General features: G+C 41.2%; 1 protein-coding gene across 1 annotated transcript in view; it reads right to left on the reverse strand.

Moving 5' to 3' along the window:
- Window positions 1–1191: 1191 nt before the first annotated feature.
- Window positions 1192–23452, reverse strand: part of ptges3a (prostaglandin E synthase 3a (cytosolic)) — a 28149-nt gene continuing 5888 nt past the window's right edge. Inside the window, exons 2-8 of the mRNA XM_078201219.1 lie at window positions 10810–10923; window positions 6291–6360; window positions 5661–5759; window positions 5297–5389; window positions 4202–4264; window positions 2017–2044; window positions 1192–1936 (exon numbers count right to left, since the gene is read on the reverse strand). Of these exons, the coding sequence (XP_078057345.1) occupies window positions 1917–1936; window positions 2017–2044; window positions 4202–4264; window positions 5297–5389; window positions 5661–5759; window positions 6291–6360; window positions 10810–10923 (487 nt within the window). The 3' untranslated portion in view covers window positions 1192–1916. The remainder of the gene's footprint in view (window positions 1937–2016; window positions 2045–4201; window positions 4265–5296; window positions 5390–5660; window positions 5760–6290; window positions 6361–10809; window positions 10924–23452) is intronic.

Consider the following 23452-nt stretch of genomic DNA (forward strand, 5'->3'; position numbering starts at 1 on the left):
TCCTTCTGCACTGTAGGGTTTCTATGATTTCATCTAGGCCCTATGCTCTGGAATCCCTTCCCTAAGCCCCTTTATCAGTCACATCAAAATCCATCACTGACAAGATTTTGGTCACCCCCTAATATATGGGTTAAATGTAAAACATTCTTTTGGGTAAAAGTTGTCTGTCTGCTTGACACCGCTTTCATTGTCATTCTTTTATCTGAGCCAAGCTGTCAGAAAACAGACAAGTGAGGAATTCATCAAACACCATGCCCACCAGCCTAACTTTCTCAGCCACACTCATCTCCATTCCACCTAGCACAGCTTCTCCATAACCCTTGCTGACTTACAACGGTTCCTCAACCCAAAGTTAAAATTCTCACCCATTTACAAATTTCTCCATAGTCTGTATTCTCGGCACCATTGCAAATTATTTTCCACCCACACCCTGGTTCTTTGACTCTGGTCTTTTTTAGTACTTCCTTCCCCATCACCCCCCTCCCCACCCAAATCTTTAAAAGCCTCCTTAAAAACCATTTCCTTGGCCAAGTTGCCAGTCACTCCACCATAGGCTCTGCACCTGTTCCATTTTTCCCCCGAGGTACCCTGCAACATTTTCTACACTAAGCTGCTGCACCAATATAAGTTTTGTTGCATTTCAAATTAATCTTTCGGCAAGGATAGATATTAAACAGATGCTGAAACTGTTTGGCACTATGCCTGTACTTAGCTGTTTAATCCCAAGAGGAACTTCAGAAGCAGTTATTTTGGATGGGACTGAGAAACGTTAAGTACAGAATTATTTTATGTTCTGCGTTAGTCCAATGCAGTCAAAGTGACCAAGTCAATACCTTTGGGCAATTGTGCTTTAATAAGTTAAAAGTAGGAGTTTTAGCCTGTACAAACTAGATCTAGGTTCAGAATACGTCAACTGAAGTAATTGCAAAAAAGGTTATACCCAAGTTAACGCGTGTGTAGTTTATTTCAGCCAAGAATTGCTAGCCAAGTTGCGCGCACACACAAGGACCATAGAAAAGTCTTCTGGATTTTTTTTTGAGGGGAGTGGTTAAAACAGGAATTGCTGCGACACAATACTAAAATATTTTTTAAAAGTTAAATGTAGTTCAATCAATATTCAGCAATCTCTAAGGAAAGATTCATCACATCCATACAGGCCCTATACTCTGAAATAATGACACAAAGAGCAGGTTTAAGTGTTAACAGTTTATTAGAAAGATATTGTAGGCTTAAAAAAAATTCCATTGCATTTGACATAAATTGAGGTTCAGCTTGTACTGAGCAGATTTCACAAAATACATCCTAAAGATAGTGTATTAACATTTTCTTCAAACTTGCATTCATACTCAAGACAGTGCAAATACACTTGGTCATCTAAATGTACAGCCACTTAAGATCCACAAGCGACAATGTACAGCTTTATCACTCTTCATACTAACAGATGTAGAAGCTCAAGGGTCAACCAATACCATTAACAGAGTTTTAACCAATTATTAGGGATGGAGCCACTTTGAAAAATTAAAACCTCAGCATCCTAATTGCTGCAGAATTAGCTAGTGGCTTTATTGATACTGAAGACATTCAGTACCAGATTGTAAGGGAACATCTGACTGCAAGGTTTAGTACTAGTCAATACAATCACTATAAATAACTTAAAATTTTTTTTTTGCAAAGTCCTGACAAATTGGAATCTGTACACAATGGCAGGTTTTTATACTGTACTGTACTGGTAAGCAATTTTGTCCAACACTCTGGTATGCATCGACCCCTAGAAAAGCCTTTAAACAGGTTGAAAGTGGATTGAAAGATGCACCACTGCCCTCAACAGCTATCAACTTATAATTGTTTTGTTAAAAATTAACAGTTTAATGAATGCTTTTCTTCCAATTCCCTGAAGCCTTTTTCTCCCAATTCATTTACTCTAGATCTGGCATTTCTGAAAGAGAGATATAAAACACTGAGTAACAGCAAAAACGTAAAAACGTATCACTTTTAAAAAGCCAAAATTCTACTTACTCTCATCATCGCTGTCCTGCGATCCATCCTAAAATAGGAAAATTAATATATTGGCATATGACATTAATTCACTGTTTAAGATGAGCAAGTAGCACAACTCTCAACACCAGCATACTTCCAGGCATTATGACAAGAGGAACCACAGAGGCAAAACAGTTTTTTCTAATTCCACTACCACCACTTCCCCATTATAGAATAGTATCCAGGCATTCCACAGCTACAGTCCAAAATTGCAAATATACTTAGTCGAGGGGGCAAAAAATTGTAGGCTTTACCTTCATGTCCTAGCATTCAAATTTGTTGGTTACACCAATTTAAGTATTCCTTTTCAGTGGTCACCATATTGTCACAACATACAAACCCAACAGACTTCAAGTTAGAAATGCAAAATTAAAATAATCTATTGGGTTTTGGGAGTGGTCTCTAAGCCTTACCCACAAGTCAGTGGAACAGGTCAAGATCAACTATGTTCTATGCACAGTTTACCTCTGACCATTGAATTTGTCCAAGAGATGTGTTGTTCTTTCACTTTATTGCCCGCATTTTTCCTTTCCCTGGCTATACATCTGAACTTATTCCAAGCCTCTAACTATGGCTGTATTATTCCAGCTGAGTATTGCAGCTGTTCTTGAACCTTCCTGGCCTTGTGGAAAGCAGTTAATTTCATGCATCATAAGAATCTTCAGCATAACAAAGCAGTAACAGATTTCTGAGGAAAGTCAACCTCCATCCCAAGTTATATTTAGCTACAAGCACACCACTTGTTTAGATAGGGACAAAAGCAAAGGTGCTAGAAAATGCATTGTGAGCTTATTGAGACAGGGCTAACTGTCAAATATCTAGTTTATAAAAAAGTTTAAAGTTTGTTAATCACAAGTAAGGCTTACATTAACACTGCAATGAAGTTACTGTGACATTCCCCTAGTCGCCACACTCCAGCGCCTGTTCAAGTCAACGCACCTAACCAGCACGCCTTTCAGACTGTGGGAGGAAACCCACGCAGACACGGAGAACGTGCAAATGCCACACAGAGTGACCCAAGCTGGGAATCAAACCTGGGTCCCTGGCACTGTGATGCAGCAGTGCTAACCACTATACAATTGTATAGTCTGTTAACATTAAAAGAATCTTGCATTTATGCAGCACCTTTTGCATAGAAAAGGGTCCCACAATACTACACAGAGGTGCAAGGGAAAACATTGACACAAGATAGAGCAGATATTGAAGCAATAACCAAAAAAGGTTGGATTTTAAGAGGCAGAGGAGTTTAGGAAAGGAATTCCAGAGTTTGGAGCCTAGTTGCAAAAGCCAGAGTCACCAATGGTGGGTTGAAGGGAAGGGGATGAACAAGAGGCCACATATGAGAATGGCAATAATACTGGGAGTCATGCCTGTACAATCAAAAATAGCAATTTCCAAGGTGGGGGATTTTGAGAACAAACCCTCTGCCAAACCCAATAATATGGCAACACGGATCCAATTCTCTCACTTATTCAATTCTAGGTTTGAGAGGCTGGCACAAAGACAAAATAAACACTCAATAGAACTAAAATTATATCCCAATCGTCATTTTTCAATCCACTCAAAAAAATCTTGGACTTTGTTAGATCTGAAGAATGCAATTCATCAATTTTTTGGTGTCAAAGAAAGTTTCCTTATTTTAAAAAGTGAGCACAAGTAACACTGGGAATACGGACAGGGCAATGCTCCCACAAATACTACTTGCGCTCATTTGGATGTCCCCTTTATTCCCCTCCAAAAACAAGGATAGCCTGGACCATAGACTTGCCAATAAGATGAGTATTGGACAGGCTCGGAGATGTTTCTGCACCCCAAACAGCAATTTAGCCATGCTGCCACATGCAATGCACAAAACTGACAGGTAGAAAAACATTTGAATCCGGCTCTGACGAAGGATCATCTAGGCTCCAAACGTTGGCTCTATTCTCTCCCCACAGATGCTGTCAGATCTGCTGAGATTTTCCAGCATTTTGTTTTTGTTTCAGATTCCAGCATCTGCAGTATTTTGCTTTTAACATTTGAAAAATAGCTGAAACATGGATTTTAAACCCTTGCAACACTAGCTATAAAACTTTGTTACTAGGCTGCCCTACAATCACATTTCCATTTAACAGAATTAAATACTACTGAAAACACTTCAACAAGCCAGTATCTTCATACTTACATCATCCATTCCATCTACGTCTGGGATGTCACCATCATCGTCTCCCCCCATATTGTTCATCATCTAAAAGAAGTTTTTTTAAATGCAAGTTTTTTTTTTCAAATAAAAAAGTTTTTTCATTCTATTGCAATACACATTAAAAAGGAACAAGTGGGTTGGTGTCAGGTTACAGACCAGGATGGTCCCAGTTCAATCTCTAATCAGTGCCAAACTGACCACGGCTGGGACACCCTAATTACTAGGAAACAGGGAAAAAGGAGTGTATAACGAGCAATGATTCGTCATCTTCACTCTCCATTGATCTCATTAGAAAATAGCATTAATAGGGTTGAGTAACAGCAAACTAAGTCAGCCAATCTGCTTTAGCCTCCTAACTATCTGTGCCCGCACATGACCAGCCACACTTGGTTAGGCACTGGAGGACCGAGAAGGGGCACAGAACTGAACTCAATGCAAATCATTTTCCAAACGAAAAAGGTTTGCCATTGACACCAGTTCAAGTTTGACGAGCTTTTTGAAAAAAAGGTTTTACTCAGTTATGGGTTAAAGGCAGAAAATATTTTTCTCTTCGGAAATAGGAGGTAATGGCAGTGATATTGTCCCTGGACCAGTAGTCCAGAGACCCAGGGTAATGCTCCGAGGACCCAGGTTCAAAGCCCATCCTGACAGATTGAACTCAAAAATCTGGAATGAAAGTGCAATAATGAATGACCACGAAGCCATTGCTGATCATTGTAAAAATTCATCTGGCCCTTTAGGGAAGGTAATCTGTGATCCTTACCCGGTCTGGCCTACATGCGACCCCATATCCACAGCAATGTGACTGACTCTTAAATGCCCTCAAACATGTGTTACCTGCAGTGCATGCTCTGGGCATTAAGCACACAGGAAGGCAAGTGCCAGAGTGGACAGAAGACCCAAACTCAGCAAGTGAGGCATGGTTTAAACAAGATACTGGAGCAAGTTCAAGTTTCCTCCTTCAGGTAAAATATACTGATGCTCAAAATGTCACAAATATAATATGCATGACATCAAAAAAGATAGTTAAAAGGAGTAATAGTTTGCTCCTAATTCCAAACATGTAGACATTCTTACCTGTGAGAACTTTTCAAAGCTGGATAGATCTTCTTCTTCTGGATCATCATCGCACTCTGACCAGTTATTGAAATCCACTTTGAGCCAGTTTAACTGTAAAAAAAAGTGGTCAGTCAGTAATTCGAAGCAAGTGATATGGCATAGTAAAAAACAAACATAGCAATGATAAATGCAAAATATTTTTAATGTACATATCCAGCATCCACAAAGTGCTGGAAATACTCAGGTCTGTCACCTTTTGTGTGGAGAGCGGAAAGTAATACTCAACTCAAAACATGAACAGTTTCTCTTTCCACAGGTCCAGCCAGACCTGAGCTTTTCGAGCACTGTTTTTAAACTTAAATACTGCAATGATCTCAGTTACCTTTGCTTTTCCTTTGGTTAACCGTGGCCATCCTTGACCAGATTCTCCTTTTCGTAAATAGCACAAGACAGATCTGTCTGTCCGCTTGTGTTTGGAATCCTACAGAATATATTGAGAATATACATCCAAATTAAGCAGATCTGCATAATTATACTAACTTGCAACAACAATGTCTATTTTAGCAAATTTAAATAGGTGAGTTAAAAATAACAGGTTGGACTCTAGTTCGACTGCTATAGGACAATATTTCTCTAAGACCACAATGGGGGGTAAACTGTCCTGTCAGCAACATTCATACATCCTCCAACAGTTCAGGAGTAACATGGGCTGAGGCCCAGGAGTAGATCGCCTAACTACAAGACAGGGGCAGGAAAATATCTCCATTTACTCGTAAACTCAGCCCCAACTATATACAATTTTAACATAAGCAAGACTACTTCCCCAACTACTGCAACCCTTTTTTAAAAAATGTAATACAACATCTACAGAAAAGTGAACCACAGTTGCTTTGGTGGCAAACTGAACAACTGCACTGGCAGAGTTTGGGAATGGGTCATCAGCATGCTTTTTTGGCTAAGAAATGGAACAGGAATAGAAAAATAAATTCTTCACGAGATCACCGATACTTACACTTGGGTCAATTGCATTAAAAAGGTTAACTTCATTAAAGTGTTTCAGGTTCTCAGCTCCTCCAAGACAGCTACATGGAAAGAGACAAGCCATACAAAAAATTTTACTATCCTGCTCTCAATCATAGCAAAACCATAGTTTAAAAATGCTAAGCATTATTAAGTTACTGCTTGTTCAAGATTGTATTTTAATTTACTTGCATTCGATATTTTATGGTTCATATCCCAAAACAATCTGTGAAAGCCCATACAAGTGTTATAGCAAACAGGTGTGGCCTTTAGTGTGACCACATAGCTAAAAGAAAACCTTTTGCATTGTAGCAAGAAACATCTTCCAGGTATAAACTTTTAAATCAGAACTGAAAAAAGGGCACAATAACTCTGTTCCAGCTGCAACCCCAAACACTTCCTTGCCAATTTGATTGGCTGCCCCACTCCCAATTACACATGACTGGCCTTCTACACTGTTAATGAAGTTGAACACAAGGTTTGAGGAACAGTACCTCAAGCAGCCAGCATAAATCAAGGACCCCACGCACTCCGGACATTCTCTCTTCCATCGGGAAAAAGATACAAAAGCCTGAGGTCACGTACCAACCGACTCCAGAACAGCTTCTTCCTGCTGCCGTCAGACTTTTGAATGGACCTTTCTCTACACCCTAGCTATGACTGTAAGACTACATTCTGCACTCTCTCCTTTCCTTCTCCATGAATGGTATGCTTTGTATAGTGCGCAAGAAACAATACTTTTCACTGTATATGAATACATGTGACAATAAATCAAAATTGTACTGGGCACATTCAACCCTATGTTCTTAATATTGACTCGAAGGACATCAGACCTCAACTATAGCGTACATCTTCTCATGGGCAATGGGTGCTAATATAGTAGAATGGATGTGCTATAACTTCCAGGAAAAGAATCTGTCTCTTCAAACATCCCCTGCCCCCAACCGTCATAACAGTGCTGGCAGGATGGTTTACATCCTTGGTGCCAACTTGTTAACGCAACCTGTTCCACTTTGCATGCATTGCCCATTCAACTTGGCTGTCATCTCCTATCTTCTTCTGCACTCTATTATGCTGCATTTGGTCTTCTGCTTACATCAGCCATGCCCATTTACCTACCCATGGTAGTCTGATGCATATATACATTCTCCCAGTTCCCTTTGCAACCCCTATCCGCAATATCTCAGTGCTGAGAAAAAGTTTATACCAGAGAAATGAATGATTTCCACTCAGGTGAGGGAGAATCCGTTGAGTCTTCAGGATGTTTATTTTAACACCTGCTTTTTATCATTTAGGGGAACAGAAGTGAGATGATAACAGCTGAGGCCAATCCTCCTGCCCAAATATTAACACGCAGGCTGGACTAGTCAAGAGTGGTCATTGGGCAGCCACAACAATGAAGTCTTAGTGGCTTTTCTCCTATTCTAGCCTGAGGACATTTAAGCCAACGGGTGCTCTCAATGCTCCAGGTGAAAACCAGTCAGGTCAAAGACCTTCAAAGCCTCTATGGTTCAATACCACATTGAGCAGTGCACTTACCAACTGAGCCATTAAACCTTAATTAGGAAGGAATTGAACAAAACAAGGGTGGAATCAAATCTCAGCATGTTCATTGTTTTACTAATTTCATTTCCACAGTTTAATCTATATTTAAACCTGCAGAATTCCATTACCACATGTAGGTTAAGGTTATTTGAAATGAAACAATTTTCAGCAAGATGGACAAAATGACACCTCACTGGCTCTCAAAATTATATATCGTGCTAATGCTGCTAGCTCCTCATATACAGATCTCACAGCCAACTGCAACATCAAAGTAAACTTGTTGCATTTAAAGTCCAGCTAAAAAGTCTTGCAATGCCAACCCTCGGTTCGGAGCCGGAGAAGCTCCAGAGCCCTTGTAAAGAATAATGCATGGAGAAAATCTCCCCTTTCACAAATGTGGGAGTGCAGAAGGGAAAGAGAAAAGTGATCTAAAATGGTGGACAACACATTAAAACAAAAAATACTACAGAAAATGAGACCATTTTCTACCTCAAGTTTTAAAAAGGGGAGGGTCATAAGGCTGCCAAATTGAGTGAACCCCCTTCCTGACTTGTCTCAAAATGAAACTAGGGTATGCAGGTGACAACATCAAAGTCAAAATCTGCAACTCCCTTCAGCTCAATTTATAAACAAAATGCACAAACATACAAAGTCCTGGGTTTGATTCCCCATTCCGTGCTGTTAGCTGATGAGAGCCAAGATAGCAGTTGCAATGGCTTCAGGTTGGGAAAAATTTGCGAGCTTTTGCGCAAAGATGCTTCACATTCATATGCAGCTCTAGGTATATATTGCAATTTCAAATATGCCCTTTTAATACTGATCTGATGTCCCATCTTCAGGAGCTCACTGCATCAAACATGTGCTGCCATTTGCCCAACTTGCACTGCAGTGCACAATAGAAACTTAATTGCAGGTTCTTGGGCATACTTACTGTATCTTGTTGATCATGTTTTCAGAACAGCAGTGCAGGTTCAGATGTTGCCATTTCACCCAATACACATTACCCCTTTGCAAAAGCCACACAAGGGGGGGGGGGGGGGCAGAAGAAGAGGAGGAGGAGAGCGAGAGAGGAGGGGAGGGGGCAGTGGGGAGAGAAGCAAAAATAACTGGCTCCCTATATACACAGCTGTGTGTTTAACACTTCTAAATTATCGATAGTAAGCTCAAGTCGACAGATACACATGGCAGCCATTGGTGCATAGTTGGCACCGCCCCCAGGTTGGGGAGACACTCGAGATCCCGCCCTTATTTGGTGACCATTGCTGATAAGGAAGGACACAATGAGGCTCAGTTTTAATGCTCTCCACAGTCATTGCCTCCCAATATGCACCATTCATGATCATTTGAGTAAGATACCAGAGGGCTCCAAATGCCGATTAAACTAAGGATCAAGCCAGCAACTTGGTCAGACAAAATGGCGACTTTTAAACAACCAGATAAGTAGGATAAATTCTCCACCCACACAGCAACCTACTGCAAAACATTTACCCTCCCATCTATAAATATACAGCACGCACCAATTTTAAAATGGAAATTAAACTACTACAACTGCTTTGCTAAGAAGCACCAAATGTTTTTAATTAGCATATGATTCAATGGTAACTTGCTTTAAGCCTCATGGTTTTAACAGAATTGCACACTCAAAGGCCCAAATTAATCTTCTGAATAACTGTGGTAAGATCATTGGATGCTGTCATCTCTCTCAATAAGGTCTCTGCCTGATCTCCAATTATCTGATGGCTGAAGGAAGCAGAGACAGAATGAATGAACAGGCATTTTCTCAAGAGATCCTGCACTGCACACTTTCTGGGAAACCTACTCAAAAGTATTGGCAGAAAGATCTGAAAGCCTGCTCAGCTGCTACTCAAGGTAGGAGAGGACTGTATATTATAAGTACAAACAAAATTGGCGGCTTCTGATAATTAACATATATATTTCCATATTGTGGCAATGGTCAAAGTTCTAAAATTTCAAGCATTTACACACATTTAAAACACAAGAAAAACAAATTTTCCACCTAGAGCTCATGTCACCAACTGTGGTGATCAGCTCAAGTCATCCTCATAATTCAGCATGGGCAACATTTAAAGAAAAACCACAAGGTGAGCATACTTTTCCCTTGTCTGCATGGTCCCTGTGGTAGCTTCACATGCCATGCCAAGTTCCCAATTACAATGATCCCAGTTTGCAACAACATTTGAGCCTTTCCTCGAGGAAACTTGAGAAAGGAATTTGGGTCAATACATTACTTTTGTGTGTTAGTTTGTCCTGATAATACAGCATTTTGATGGTCCAGTTTTGCGCTTAGAGCAGCAGGATGCAGATTCAGAATCTTCATTGTGATTTGCTAGTCTCAGGCTGTACCAAGTGATGGTCAGGTGCATCCACAGTGGAGAAAATATTTAAAAGGGAAAGTTTCCTAGACTACAACCGCATACCCCTCGTCAGCCAGTACAAGAATAGTACTGGTATGCTCACTTAGCCAAGCAACAATATGCAGCAATAGGAAGACACAAACAGATAGAAGGGAGACAGGAGAGCGAGAGAAAGAAACACGCAAAATAAATTAGTGCTGACTGAAATCTCTTGCGCAGTGCCAAGGCATTCTTTCATGACAGAAAAGTGAATTCAATCTTTTGCTGGCCACAAGTCTTTATAGTTAATATTCTAAAATGGAAAAGCTTAAATAAAAATGGGTGCTCTACAGTAAAACACAAATTCCAGTGCAGAGGTTACACTGACAGATTTTTGTGACCAAGTCTCAGAAATACAATAGTGTTGCCGATGTCAGCACTTATAAATTACCAGATTAAAATACTACAACTTTTATGAACAATACTAATGAGAAATGCTATTACTAGACTAGAGCCCAGGTTCTTTTCAAACACATTTAAGATGTGAAATAAAGCTGTCCCTAAGCTTATGACAGACATTGACATAAATGGGATTGAATATCTACTACGTACCTGAATGTAAACTTCTCTTTTTCAAAATTTATTTCAACATCCTTACTGTCTTCTACACAAAATTCAACAAAGACGTAGTCTCTTCGGTCATACCACTTTGCAGAAGCTGGCTGCCTAAAAGCATTATGGGAGTGAAAACAATCAAAGTTTGTGTGAAAAAAGGCCACAAGTTCTCAAAGCCGCATGCAAAACATTCCAACAGAGTGACTTTAGTGCAATTCAGTCTCTAGGTTCTGTTGCTGTGGAAAAACAATTGCATTAGGTCAGAGGTTCCCAAACTTTGGGCCAGGTGGAGAGAGCAGAGCAAATTAACAAGAGCCACCAACATGGTCTCATAGCCAAGGGGTTCATTTAAGGAGTGATCTTACCACAGCAGAGATGTTTGAATTGTCACTAATTTGTAGAAACCAACTTTGGACCGAGCTACTAGAGCTGAGGAGATCAAATGCCTGATTCTAGACAACAGCAGGGATTTAAATGCCTCTGCTGCACTGAGATCACCCCATAATACACTCTTCTATGGTTATACGATGTTGCTTCAATTAAAATTAAAGACAATTTCCAAGTGCTACATGAAAAGCAAAGATTTTGAAGCAGTTAGCTATGATGCACACAATCTCTACATATATTAAGGACAGGGTGAGCATTTAGAACTACAATTTCCCCACAGCTTTTAAGATCAAGAGGATTTAATGCAGTTATCTTTTATGCGTCTCAAAATATTGTTCCGTTGGAGGGGCGGGGAGAAGGAGAGAGAGAGAGAGAGAGAACGGGACTACATTTGAATGGGATATGAATCTCTGCAGGGAGGGGTGCATGCATCAAAACGCTTGGGATCCTCTGAGCTAAGTAATCAGAACCAGAGATCCAAATGCAGCTTCACAACCCATTGCAAATATCCTATAGAAATTAACCACATCATTTAAGCAAATTGTGCGAATTCTCTTTTGCCCATATACAGCACCTAGGCCCCATGCCTGAGATGATGTATTAAAATCCTGCACAAATGCAGGATTGCATAAAAGCAAAAGAAAATAGCGGTTATATATGGGGCGACATAGGTCAGAAAGGTAAAAGATAATGGCAACACAAACTGAAGCCCACACCACTACAGTTTTGGCATTACATTACTGATAAATAAAGTTCATAGAGAATGCAAGATGTGGAACACTGAATTGCATATAGGAAAACCAATGGCAAAACAACAAATAAATGAAATTTTATTTTCATAGAATTCTACACTATTCCCTCCTGATGCAGACAAGTACCGAATGTTTTGGCCTAACTGGCTCTTCTGTGGTCAGGGGCTTGACCAGTCAACTATTTTCAGTTTTGCTTGCATCATTGCTTGGCATGACAGCCTCACAACTGAGATGGTTGGGCACAAAGCTAACATTTTCTGTATTCATTAGCAATTTGATGCAATTTCTCAGGCTCTGGTCTGGAGTGCAGTAGTGATATTTAGCTGATAAGTATATTGAGCCTAGAGATTAAATAGAATTCTCCACTTCCCAATGCTGGTTCAGTGTTCAAACATTAATCCTCGGCTTTCTTTAGAAATAAACAATTGCCTCAAAACAGGTTCAAGTCATACTTATTTCCATTTTCTACTTTATTTTTTTAGCCTGCATCAGAGAAAGCAGAGTTGCTGCACTTAATCACTAACCAGAGAGAAAAAAGTACACAAATTCTGAGATCTTTTGCAGAAAATGTATTTATGACCACAAAATCTGCAATTTAATAAATCATAGCCATTAACGGTTGAAGCTCACTTGTACAATGGGTAACCTGAACACCAAATGTCAGCCATTGGTGAATCAGTACCTGAGCAAGACATTATCAGCAAAATAAATGGATGGAGAAAGGAGTGGCTCATTAAAGGAACCAAGCAAGGAAGCAAAATAAAATGAACGAGTCAAGCTTTCATTTGTGGGGAAAGGAAGAGAACATTCACGGAACAACCAGGTTGCAGAGGATATTGTGCACCAATTTTTGCATAGCATCTCTGGCTATTCCCATGACAGTAAAAATGCTCAAAGTTTTCTATCACCTAGATTAACAGAATCCACATTAATCTAGGTCTCAATATCAGAAAATACAGTGCAGAGCTTCAATAGAAGCAATATATTGAGATAGTATGTTAAACACATGGAATGTCACAGAATTACAAACCTCTAACTCCAGAACCCTTGACAGCAATGCTATTCCCCAAGGTGTGTGAATTTGCCTATGCACTGTTATTTGCAATAAAAACAAAACCAACAAGAATGCAACATTCATCTAACATTGGTTAGATTGTTGCCTTAAATTGTCAGCATTTAGGCTCAGGTGTAGCATAGAAACAAAGCACCAGAATTCTGCCAATCTTCAGGCCGAGAAAAAAAGTGGGGGTGGTGCGAGAGGAGGAAGAGATTAAAATGCAGCACAAAACTGGTTTCATTTGCATGTACTCAGTTTAGGTCAACACCAAAATTTGCTTTCAAGGAAAGCCTAACTCCAGGTCATTTTCTCCACTTCATCTCCAGAGAGGTCTGCTTCCAATGCACACCTGTAACCAGGAGTGCAGGACAGTAGTCCAGGTTAGCACATCTATTATTTGCACCCTTTATATTTGTGGGAGGGGAAAGAGCGCACACTTGTCCACTGCTCTTCTCAAGTTTCATTAGAAATTGCATTCGCAGTAACATTAAAGCAGAGTGCTTCAGCTTTTCACCCCCCACAGACTGCACATAATTGCACCTCCATACATCAAGGGATTGGCTGATATGAACAGTACTTCATATCATAGAATCCCTAGTGCAGGAGGCGGCCATCTGGCCCATCATCGAGTCTGCACCGACCACAATCCCACCCAAGTCCTATTCCCGCAACCACATATTTACCCTGCTAATCCCCCTGACACTAGGGTCAATTTAGCATGGCCAATCAACCTAATCTGCACATCTTTGGACTGTGGGAGGAAACTGGAGCACCCAGAGGAAACCCACGCAGACACAGTGAGAACATGCAAACTCATGGCTAATCCATTTGACCTACACATCTTAGGACAGTAAGAGACAATTTAGCATGGCCAATGCACCTAACCTGCCCTGATACAAATGTCACTAACTGTGGTAACAGCACTAAAACCAGATCTTTTTTAAGTACAAAAATCAAAGACAAACTAAAACTAGCAAATACATACAATTAAAATGTCTGAAATTTGAAGGTCAGATTGTTAAAAGGCTTATGGGCGACATGAAACATCGTCTTTAGTTTCAGGCAAATCAGATTTTAAATTTGAAGCAACCGATTTCTCAACTATACAAAAATCTTCATCCACTGTCAGAGGACAACAAAATGACAATACTAAATAATTACTTGAATAAAAATCCTGGTCCATGCATTACACACACAAAAAAAAGCATTAGAAATGAGTGCCAGAGGACCGGCGGACAACTGTCATTCCTATATTTTAAAAAATGGAAACCAAGCAAGTTCAGGTAACTACAGACCAGTTAGCTTGACAGGAACAGAAATCTTTACTCAAAGGGAATAGAAAAAGGTCCAACAGGTTGATTTGATAGCACGAGCTTTCGAAGTGCTGCTCCTTCATCAGGTGAGCAGCGCTCCAAAAGCTCGTGCTACCAAATAAGCTTGTTGGATTTTAACCTGGCGTTGAGACTTACTGTGCCCACCCCAGTCCAACGCCGGCATCTCCACATCAGGAATAGAAAAAGGTCTAGAAACCAAATAGTCAGCACAGACTTCAAAAAAGGTTATGCTTTAATCAACTAATCAGGTGCATTCAAAGAATTCACAAAAAGTAGACATGGGCAATGCAGTATATTTGGATTTTCGAAAGGCTTTTGATGATCTTTGTTTACTGGACTCATGATTAAGAGCAAGTCAGGACAGGCAGCTGAATTGATCGCAAGTTGGCTGCCAAAAAGGACAGAGGGGTCAACAGCAGTTACTCAGACTAACAAAACTGTAAGGGTGGGAATGGTGCTCTACAGGAATCAGTACTAAAACCATTATTGTTCACAATTTACATTTGGATTTTGGAAATACAATTCCAAGTCCTGTTAATACAGAGAATACAAGTGTGCAGAATTGGTGTTTAATTGATAATTTTAGTGTATCAAATTTTGGCATGCAGATATGCTACATTCTGCTCATACAAGGTTAAATGGGGTGGAGGAGCAAAGATATCTGGGGCACATTGGTAAATCATGCCTGCGGTCCATCCGTCAGACCCTCACAGGTTTCACTTTTGAGAAGCACTGCTCAAACAAAGGGAGAATGTGGAGGGATGAACTAATGGAGGTATTTAAAATAGACATGATAATGTTGCCATTGGAGTCGTCGACCAAACCAGGAGACGAGTGTGCCACTAATAAATCCAATACGGAAATCAGGGCAAACTTAATTACCCAAAGAGTGGCAACAACATGCAACACTACGTCAAGTAGCAGTTGAAGCAAATAGCTCAGTTGCATTTATAGGACGAAAGAAATAAAGGGGATTGCCAATAGGTGTATAGTTGGACTGGAGTACAAATACTGATAGAAAATTAGATAGGCTGAATGGCCCATTTCAGTGATGCAAGTCAATATACTGTCTCTTTCTGATACTTCCACCACCGCTTACAAGAGGGTAGACGCCTCTCTGCTGAGGGGGGAAAGAGTTGAGTGCACAGAACAGAATTGGAAAGTCACCTGCCTCCCTTTGCTAAGGAGTGGAATTATATTTGAACACTCAAAAGCCTTTTCATGCACCAGGTATCCATTGATTACTTACATTTTGCAGAGTCTGACAACTGGATTCATAAATCAATGGAGGGTATTGAAAACCCTTTGTAAGCAGGATATTTGCAAACAAAACCCTAGTGTCACATCATATTGAGAGAAAGCAATAATTAGCACGAACGCCATCTGCCAAAGGCATCAAGAGGCTGCACACTGATCAGAAATTCAGTAGCATGTTCACTGTATTTACTGAGGAACTGTTTCCACAAAACCAGCGCCCAATATTGTAAAAATCAACGATTGTGGACATCTGCTATTCCTACAGTAATCACTTCTACTTCAATAAATATGCGCACATAAGCTTGTACATAACACTAGGGCAGTGCTGTAGAGGCCAGAATTGCCACGCAACAACCCTGGCATGCTTCCATGGCTACATGCAGACCAGAAGAAACATCAAGCTGCAACAAGTTGCCAGTTTGGTACCAAGACAAAAAAAACGACTTGCATTTTGCAGAGTCTGACAACTGGATTCATAAATCCATCTTTCACAACCAGAAGTCTCAAAGCACTTCACAGCCAATGAGATACCTTTGAAATGTAATCATTGTTGGAATGCAGGAAATACAGCAGCTAATTTGCGCAAAATAAACTCCCACAAATAGTAATGTAATAATGGTTTTCTGATGTTGATTGAGATAAATATTGGCCTGGACACCAGGGGTAACCCTCCTGCTCTTCTTCAAAATAGTACAATGGGATCTTCCTCCTCTTTACCCACCCATCCCCAGACAACTTCTTACTCTTGGCTCATTTTCTCTCTAGTCTTGTACATTACTTGACAAAGCAAGACTGGAGTATACAATATATTTCTCATTAGTTGATGGTCACAGAAAAATAGCTTATAACCATCCACGCACACTTTTGTTCAAGAGCAGAGCATCAGCTATATTTGAAGTTTTCCTTGCAAATGAGACTTCAGATAGGGACAAACACATGCAGCCTCATTAGAGGGTGATTATCAATATTAATGTCACACCATTTTCTACATCTTCCGGTGGGGGTGTCTTTCCACACAGAAATGAGCCATTTAATCATTCAAGTGCACCAGACAAGCAATTCTTCCATGTTTGAAAGGATCATACTGTCACATTGCAAAGAGAAATCACAATCTAGTTGTTCCAAAATGTTTTACAGTCACTTTGAAATGTCATTGTAGACAAAACAGGAGGCATTTCTGCACACACCAGAAGTCCAAATGAGATGATCCACCAAAATTTGTTGATCAAGGTTGAAACGCTTGACTCTTAAATTGCTATATCAACTTGACCAGGGCAGTATACCATGTCAGATCCCTACCATGGCAAAGATTCTCACCACATACTCCTGGTTCAGCAAATCAAGAACTTAAGATTCCAATCCAGCAGGATTCTAGTTTCCAGACAGATTCAAGGTAAATGCAAATAAAGAGACCTGTAAGTGGTCTCCAATTTGACGCAAAGCAGAAAGGGAATTTGGAAAAACTTGGCAAAGTTTAGCTGCTCAGAAAAATATATCAAATACAATGCACTGACAAGTTGGGGTACTTCCTGATCTGTCAGGAACAAACTCAAGAGTTTTGGGCACATATTCTGTTTGGCTTCTGCCATGCTGAATCAGACATCCAGGGAGGTCAGGATCAAATTATATAGCTGCTGGAATGGGTCTCTAGCAGGCGGCAACAGATCCAACAAAAGCAAATAAACCTACTGGATTTCATCCTCAACAATCTACCTGTTTGCATCATAGCATTTGTAAAGAGTGACCACTGCACAATTCCTTGTGGAGATGAATTTCCAGCTTCACATCAAGGATACCCTTCATGTGTGGCACTACCACCGTGATAAATGGGACAGATTTTGAACATATTGAGCAACTCTGAACTGGGCATCCAGGCGACACTGTGGGCCAATAGAAGCTGAATTGTATCCAACCACAATCTGCGATGCATGCCCCCCCCCCCCATATCCATATCAAACCAAAGGATCAACCCTGGTTCAAGGGTGGAGGACATGCCAGAAGCAACACCAGGCATATCTAAAAATTAGGGCATCAACCTGGTGAAGCTATAACATAGGACTACTGCATATACCCCAGCAGAAACCAGCATGCAATAGACAGAGCTAAGCAATACCACAATAGAACATATTTAACCTTTGCAGTCCCATCACATCCATTTTTGAATGGCAGTGGACAAGTGAACTGAGGGGTGGTGGTTCCACAAATACCCACCCCCCACCCTCAATTATGGGGGGAGCCCAGCACATCAGGGCAAAAAATAAGGCTGAAGCATTTGCAACCATCTTTAGCCAGAAAGGCTGAGCGGATAATGATTCTTGGCCTCCTCCCAAGTTCCTCCAAAATCTCAGGTGCCAGTTTTCAGCCAATTAGATTCACTACACTGAATCAAGAAACAGGCAAAGGCACCAAATATTGCAAGGGCATTGAGCCAAGAGCATGACAGCAACTGTACTGAAGCATGTGCTCCAGAACCAGCCACACCCCTAGCCAGGCTGTTCCAGTGCAGCTACAGCACCAGCAATGTGGAAAATTACCCAGATGTGTCCTGTCCACAAAATAAGTCAAATCCAACCTGGTCAATTACCACCCCATCAGTCTATTCTCGAGCAGAAGCAATAGAAAGTATCAATAGCACTATCAAGCAACATGCAGTTAGCAATACCTACTCCCCAATGCTCAATCTGGGTTTCATGAGGGCCACTCAGTTCCTGACCTCATTACAACCTTGGTCCAAATATTGGCTAAAGAGCTGAACTCCAGAAGTGAGGCGAATGGTTGCCCTTAACATTGAGGCAGCATTTGACCAAGTATGGCATCAAGGAGCCCTAATAAAACCGAAGTCAATGGCAATCAGCAGGAAAACTCTCCTCTGGTTGGAATACCTTGCAAAAAGGAAGATGGTTGTGGTCATTAGAGGTCAATCATCTCAGTCCCAGGACATCACTGCAAGAGTTCATCAGGGCCATTTCCTAGGCCCAGCCATCTTCAGCTGCTTTAACAGTCTTCCGTCCCATCATAAAGGATAGAATTGGGGATGCTCGCTGATGACTGCACAACGTTCAGCTCCATTCACAACTCAGATACTGAAGCAGTCTGTGTCCATATGCAACAAAGTCTGGACAACATTCAGGCTTGGGCTGCCAGTAGCAAACAACATATCCATGCCACAAGTGTGAGGCAATGACCATCTCCAACAAGAGAGAATCTAACCATCACACCATCGCATTAAACAACAATACAATAGCTGAACCCCCCACTATCAACATCCTGGGGGTTGCTATTGACCAGAAACTGAACTGGGCCAGCCATATAAATACAATGGCTACAAAAGCAAGCCAGAGGCTGGGAATCCTACATACAGTAATTCACCTAACTCCCCAAATCCTGTCCACCATCCACAAGACATGTCAAGAGTCTGATGGAATACTCTCCACTTACCTGGATCAGCAGAGCTCCAACAACACAAAGCTCAACACTAGCCAGGACGAGGCAGTCTGCTTGATTGGCACTCCACCCACCCCTTCAACATATACTCCCCTCCACTGGTGCACAGCAGCAGTGTACCATTTACAAGATATACTGCACCAAGATTCCTTTGACAGCATTTTCCAAAACCTCATCCTCCAACACCTAGAAAGAGGAAGGCAGCAGACATGTGGGAAGACCACCATCCACATGTTCCTCTCCAAGCCACTCACCACCCTGACTTGGAACCATCATCACTATTCCTGGGTCAAAATCCCAGAACTCCCTAACAGCATTATGGGTGTACCTACATCACATGGCTCAAAGGCAGCTCACCACCACCATCTCAAGGACAATAGAAATGCTTTTGCAAGCCCCTGCCTGATTCCATCAAAATTCACCTTGCCCCAATTTAGAACTTGCACCTGTGGACCAGTTTTGTCCCTTTCCATAACTATTTTAAAATGAATAGAACTATGACCACTGGTCCCAAAGTGTCCCCCCACCGACACCTCAGTCACTTACCCTGTCCTATTTCCCAAGAGTAGGTCAAGTTTTGCCCTTTCCCAAGAAGGACCCTCCACATATTGCCTAAGGAAACTTCCCTGAACGCACTTAACAAATTCCACCCCATCTAAGCCTGACACTATGGCAGTCCCAGTCTATGTTAGGAAAATTAAAATCCAGCAACACCAACATATGAAAAAGAAAAAAAAACAAGTCTGCTCAACTCAGTCATCTTTGGAAGTGCACATGGGAAAAACAGAAGTTGAAAATTAAAGATCAACTATAAAAGTGAGCCTGTCATCTCTTGTATAGTACATGACTTGGACATTACAGCTTTGGGGAATATCTTGAAAGCTCCCACCTTTTTGTTTTTTGATGTGTGATAGCACAAAGTGAGATTAATAGTCCTGACTCATGGATTTGATCACAGCCATGCAAATTCAGGCCTAGGTACCATAGCACACCTTGGATACCAAATGGCAACCTGTCCCCCAATTAACATCTCAACTAAAAATAGCCAAACATTACCAAAGACTTTCATTTTTAGGTTCACATTGAAAAATGTTGAATCCTGAAAACATCTTCAGTTACCATTTTGAGCAAAAAACAGCAACTGCACTGAACAAAACACAGAACTTACCCATGCCGAATGCAGATGTATTCACCTCTTGCATGTTAGAGGAACGTACAAGTACTTGGAGAGGAGGTGGCATGCCAACAATCCAGGCTATGACCTGGGGTACTTGTTCAGATGTAACCAATTATGGTGTATGCCACAAAATAAAGTTTCCTGGCTCAAACACCAAACAGAGCCAATCCATGCGACATACACCAATTACCAACTTACATGTCCTAAATTGGGAATATTAAGCTGAATCATCATCATCATCTCACTTGAACCAAGGTCCCCCATGTTGACCACAAGTAATAATGTGGAGATGCCTGGCGTTGGACTGAGGTGGGCACAGTAAGAAGTCTCACAACACCAGGTTAAAGTCAAGCAGGTGACTCACCTGAAGGAGTAGCGCCCCGAAAGCTCGTGATACCAAATAAACCTGTTGGACTTTAGCCTGGTATTGAGAGATTTCTTACTGTGCCCACAAGTAACATTCAGCTTGTTCCAGGCATCGTCATTTAGTTATGCTCTTGCCTCCCCTTCACCTCGGGCTCGGACATCGCTACTTGCTGCAACCTTAAGGTAATCCAAAAGCTGGTTCTGTGAAGAGCTTTAAAAATTCATACATTAGGGTACAAAGTATAAAATATCATGCCTGTTGCAGCACAACCTTCTCTCTTGCTAACACATATACAATTAATCTAGTTCTTTAAAACACACTGATTTATTCCATATCAAAAATCTTCAAATTTCCTGTGCATAGAAGTTGTCCACATGTCCACTGCAGTATCAAACTTCAACTGTTCATTACTAGTTTTCTTGCCTTAAGCTAACAGGGCATGATTCAACCAAAGCAGCCACACATTCATCCTCACTTTAACATCTTTAGAATGCAAACTTTTGAGTCACCCTTTCCAACGATCACCCCTTACTTTAATTCAAGGAGAGATACAGCTCCATCACCAGATTTTCCACTGTCCTCATTCTTTTGTGAAAAAAAAACACAAATCAAACCAGCCACTTTTCTTAAAACATTCAAGAATCCAGTTCAGCACACAAAAGCAACCAAGCCAAGATCACCCACATCCAATAAATAAAATGTTAGTAAGCCATAAAGTCTTCAATCAGCTGCCATCTTGTAAACGGAATTATTTTGTAGTTGGTGTGCACCAGCACACAATAGCTTAGATTAGCAGCGAGTACCACCAGATAATTTATCATTGTAATAACCTAGTTAACAGCATTCAGCACAAATTCAGAAAGGAAAGAGGCTTGACCAAGCTCCTTAACCTAGAGCAAGTAACAGGCAGAAGCGGACTGTGCATGTCCAATAACATGATGTACCTCAACTTCCAAAAGACTCCTGGAAATTCTATGCAAAAGCTATTAAAAACTCAAAAGCTATGGGATTCATGGTAAGTCATTGGAATGGAAGAAACTGGCTGAACATGTGCTCATTATTGCTTACCGTTAAGAAATTTACATCATGGAGTAGGACAGTAGAGTAAATGAATCAGGGGAAAATATGCAACGGACAGAATGGCAGATAATGCAGATAAACGTAGAGCACCATGCAAAAGAATAAGTGATAACATACTGCACCAAAGGTGGTTAAATAGCATAAATGAAGTCTTAGCAGGCACCATGATAAGCACATCAAACCAATGCAGAGCTGCAAATCAAAGCCAATACAACATTAAACTGCAGAGCCAAAACAATTGAGTAAAGGTCAGATGAGACAGCGATCAAACCAGAGTGTTCTGGTCAGAAGGCACCATCAGCATTAAATCCAGTTCTGATGGTCAAGGAAGAGAAACAGGGGGCAGGGATTCAGATTCATAGATCATTGGGATCTTTTTGGAGCAGAGGTAACCTTTTTAAAGAGGGACAGATTGCATCTGAGCTGGAGGAGGACCAATATCCTGGGGGGGGGGCAGATTTGCTAGTGCTACAAGGGAGGTTTAAACTAGATTGGCGGGAGGGTGGGATCCTCAGCAGCAGGGAAGCAAATGAGGAGCTGAAACCAGATGCAGTACTCAGCAAGGGCAAGCTGAATAAATATAATAGTCAGGAGCTCAGCAGGGAGTGAGGAAAACCTGCTGGATTAAATTGCATCTCTCTCAATGTAAGAGGGCTGACAGTTAAGACTGATGAACTCAGGGCATGGATAGTTACGTAGGACTGGGATAGAATCCTGTGTAGGTTAGGGGAATTAGCAGGGTAAATACCTGGGGTTGTGGGGATAGGGTCTGGGATTGTCGTCAGTGCAAGCTCAATGGGCTGAATGGCCTCCTTCTGCACAGTAGGGATTCTATGAACTCAGGGCATGGATAGTTACGTGGAACTGAGATATTATAACCATAACTGAAACATGGCTAAGGGAGGGACAGGACTGGCATCTTAATGTTCCAGAGTACAGGTGCTTTAGGTGGGACAGAGGTAGAGGAAAGAGAGGAAGGGGAATTGCATTCTTGATTAAGGGGAGCATCACAGCAGTAGTCAGATGGAATAACTAAGGGATCATTCAACGAGGCTTTGTGGGTGGAATTAAGAAATAAGGGGATAGTGACCTTATTGGGGTTGTACTGTAGGTCTCCAAATAGTCAACCGGAATTAGAAGAATATGCAGAGAGATTGGGGAGACTTGCAGGGGTAATAAGGTCATACTTGGGGATTTTAATTTTCCTAACATAAGACTGGGACTGCCATAGTGTCAGGCTTAGATGGGGTGGAATTTGTTAAGTGTGTTCAGGAAAGTTTCCTTAGGCAATATGTGGAGGGTCCTTCTTGGGAAAGGGCAAAACTTGACCTACTCTTGGGAAATAGGACAGGGTAAGTGACTGAGGTGTCGGTGGGGGGACACTTTGGGACCAGTGGTCATAGTTCTATTCATTTTAAAATAGTTATGGAAAGGGACAAAACTGGTCCACAGGTGCAAGTTCTAAATTGGGGCAAGGTGAATTTTGATGGAATCAGGCAGGGGCTTGCAAAAGATTGACTGGAGTAGCTTGTTTGAGCGCAAAGGGACCTCTGGCAAGTGGGAGGCCTTCAAAAGTGATATAGCCAGAGTTCAGGGTCTGTATGTCCGTTAGGGCAAGGCCGGCAGGAGTAGGGAACCCTGGATGACGAAACACTGAGCTTTTGGCCAGGAAAAAGGAGGCATGGCTCAGGTACAAGCAGCTGGAATCAAGGGATTCCCTGGAGGTGTGCAGGAGTATATTCAAGAAGGAAATTAGGGGGGCAAAAAGGGGGCAGGAGTTAGCTT

The sequence above is a fragment of the Mustelus asterias genome, chromosome X, assembly GCF_964213995.1.
Source record: "Mustelus asterias chromosome X, sMusAst1.hap1.1, whole genome shotgun sequence".
Lineage (NCBI taxonomy): Eukaryota > Metazoa > Chordata > Chondrichthyes > Carcharhiniformes > Triakidae > Mustelus > Mustelus asterias.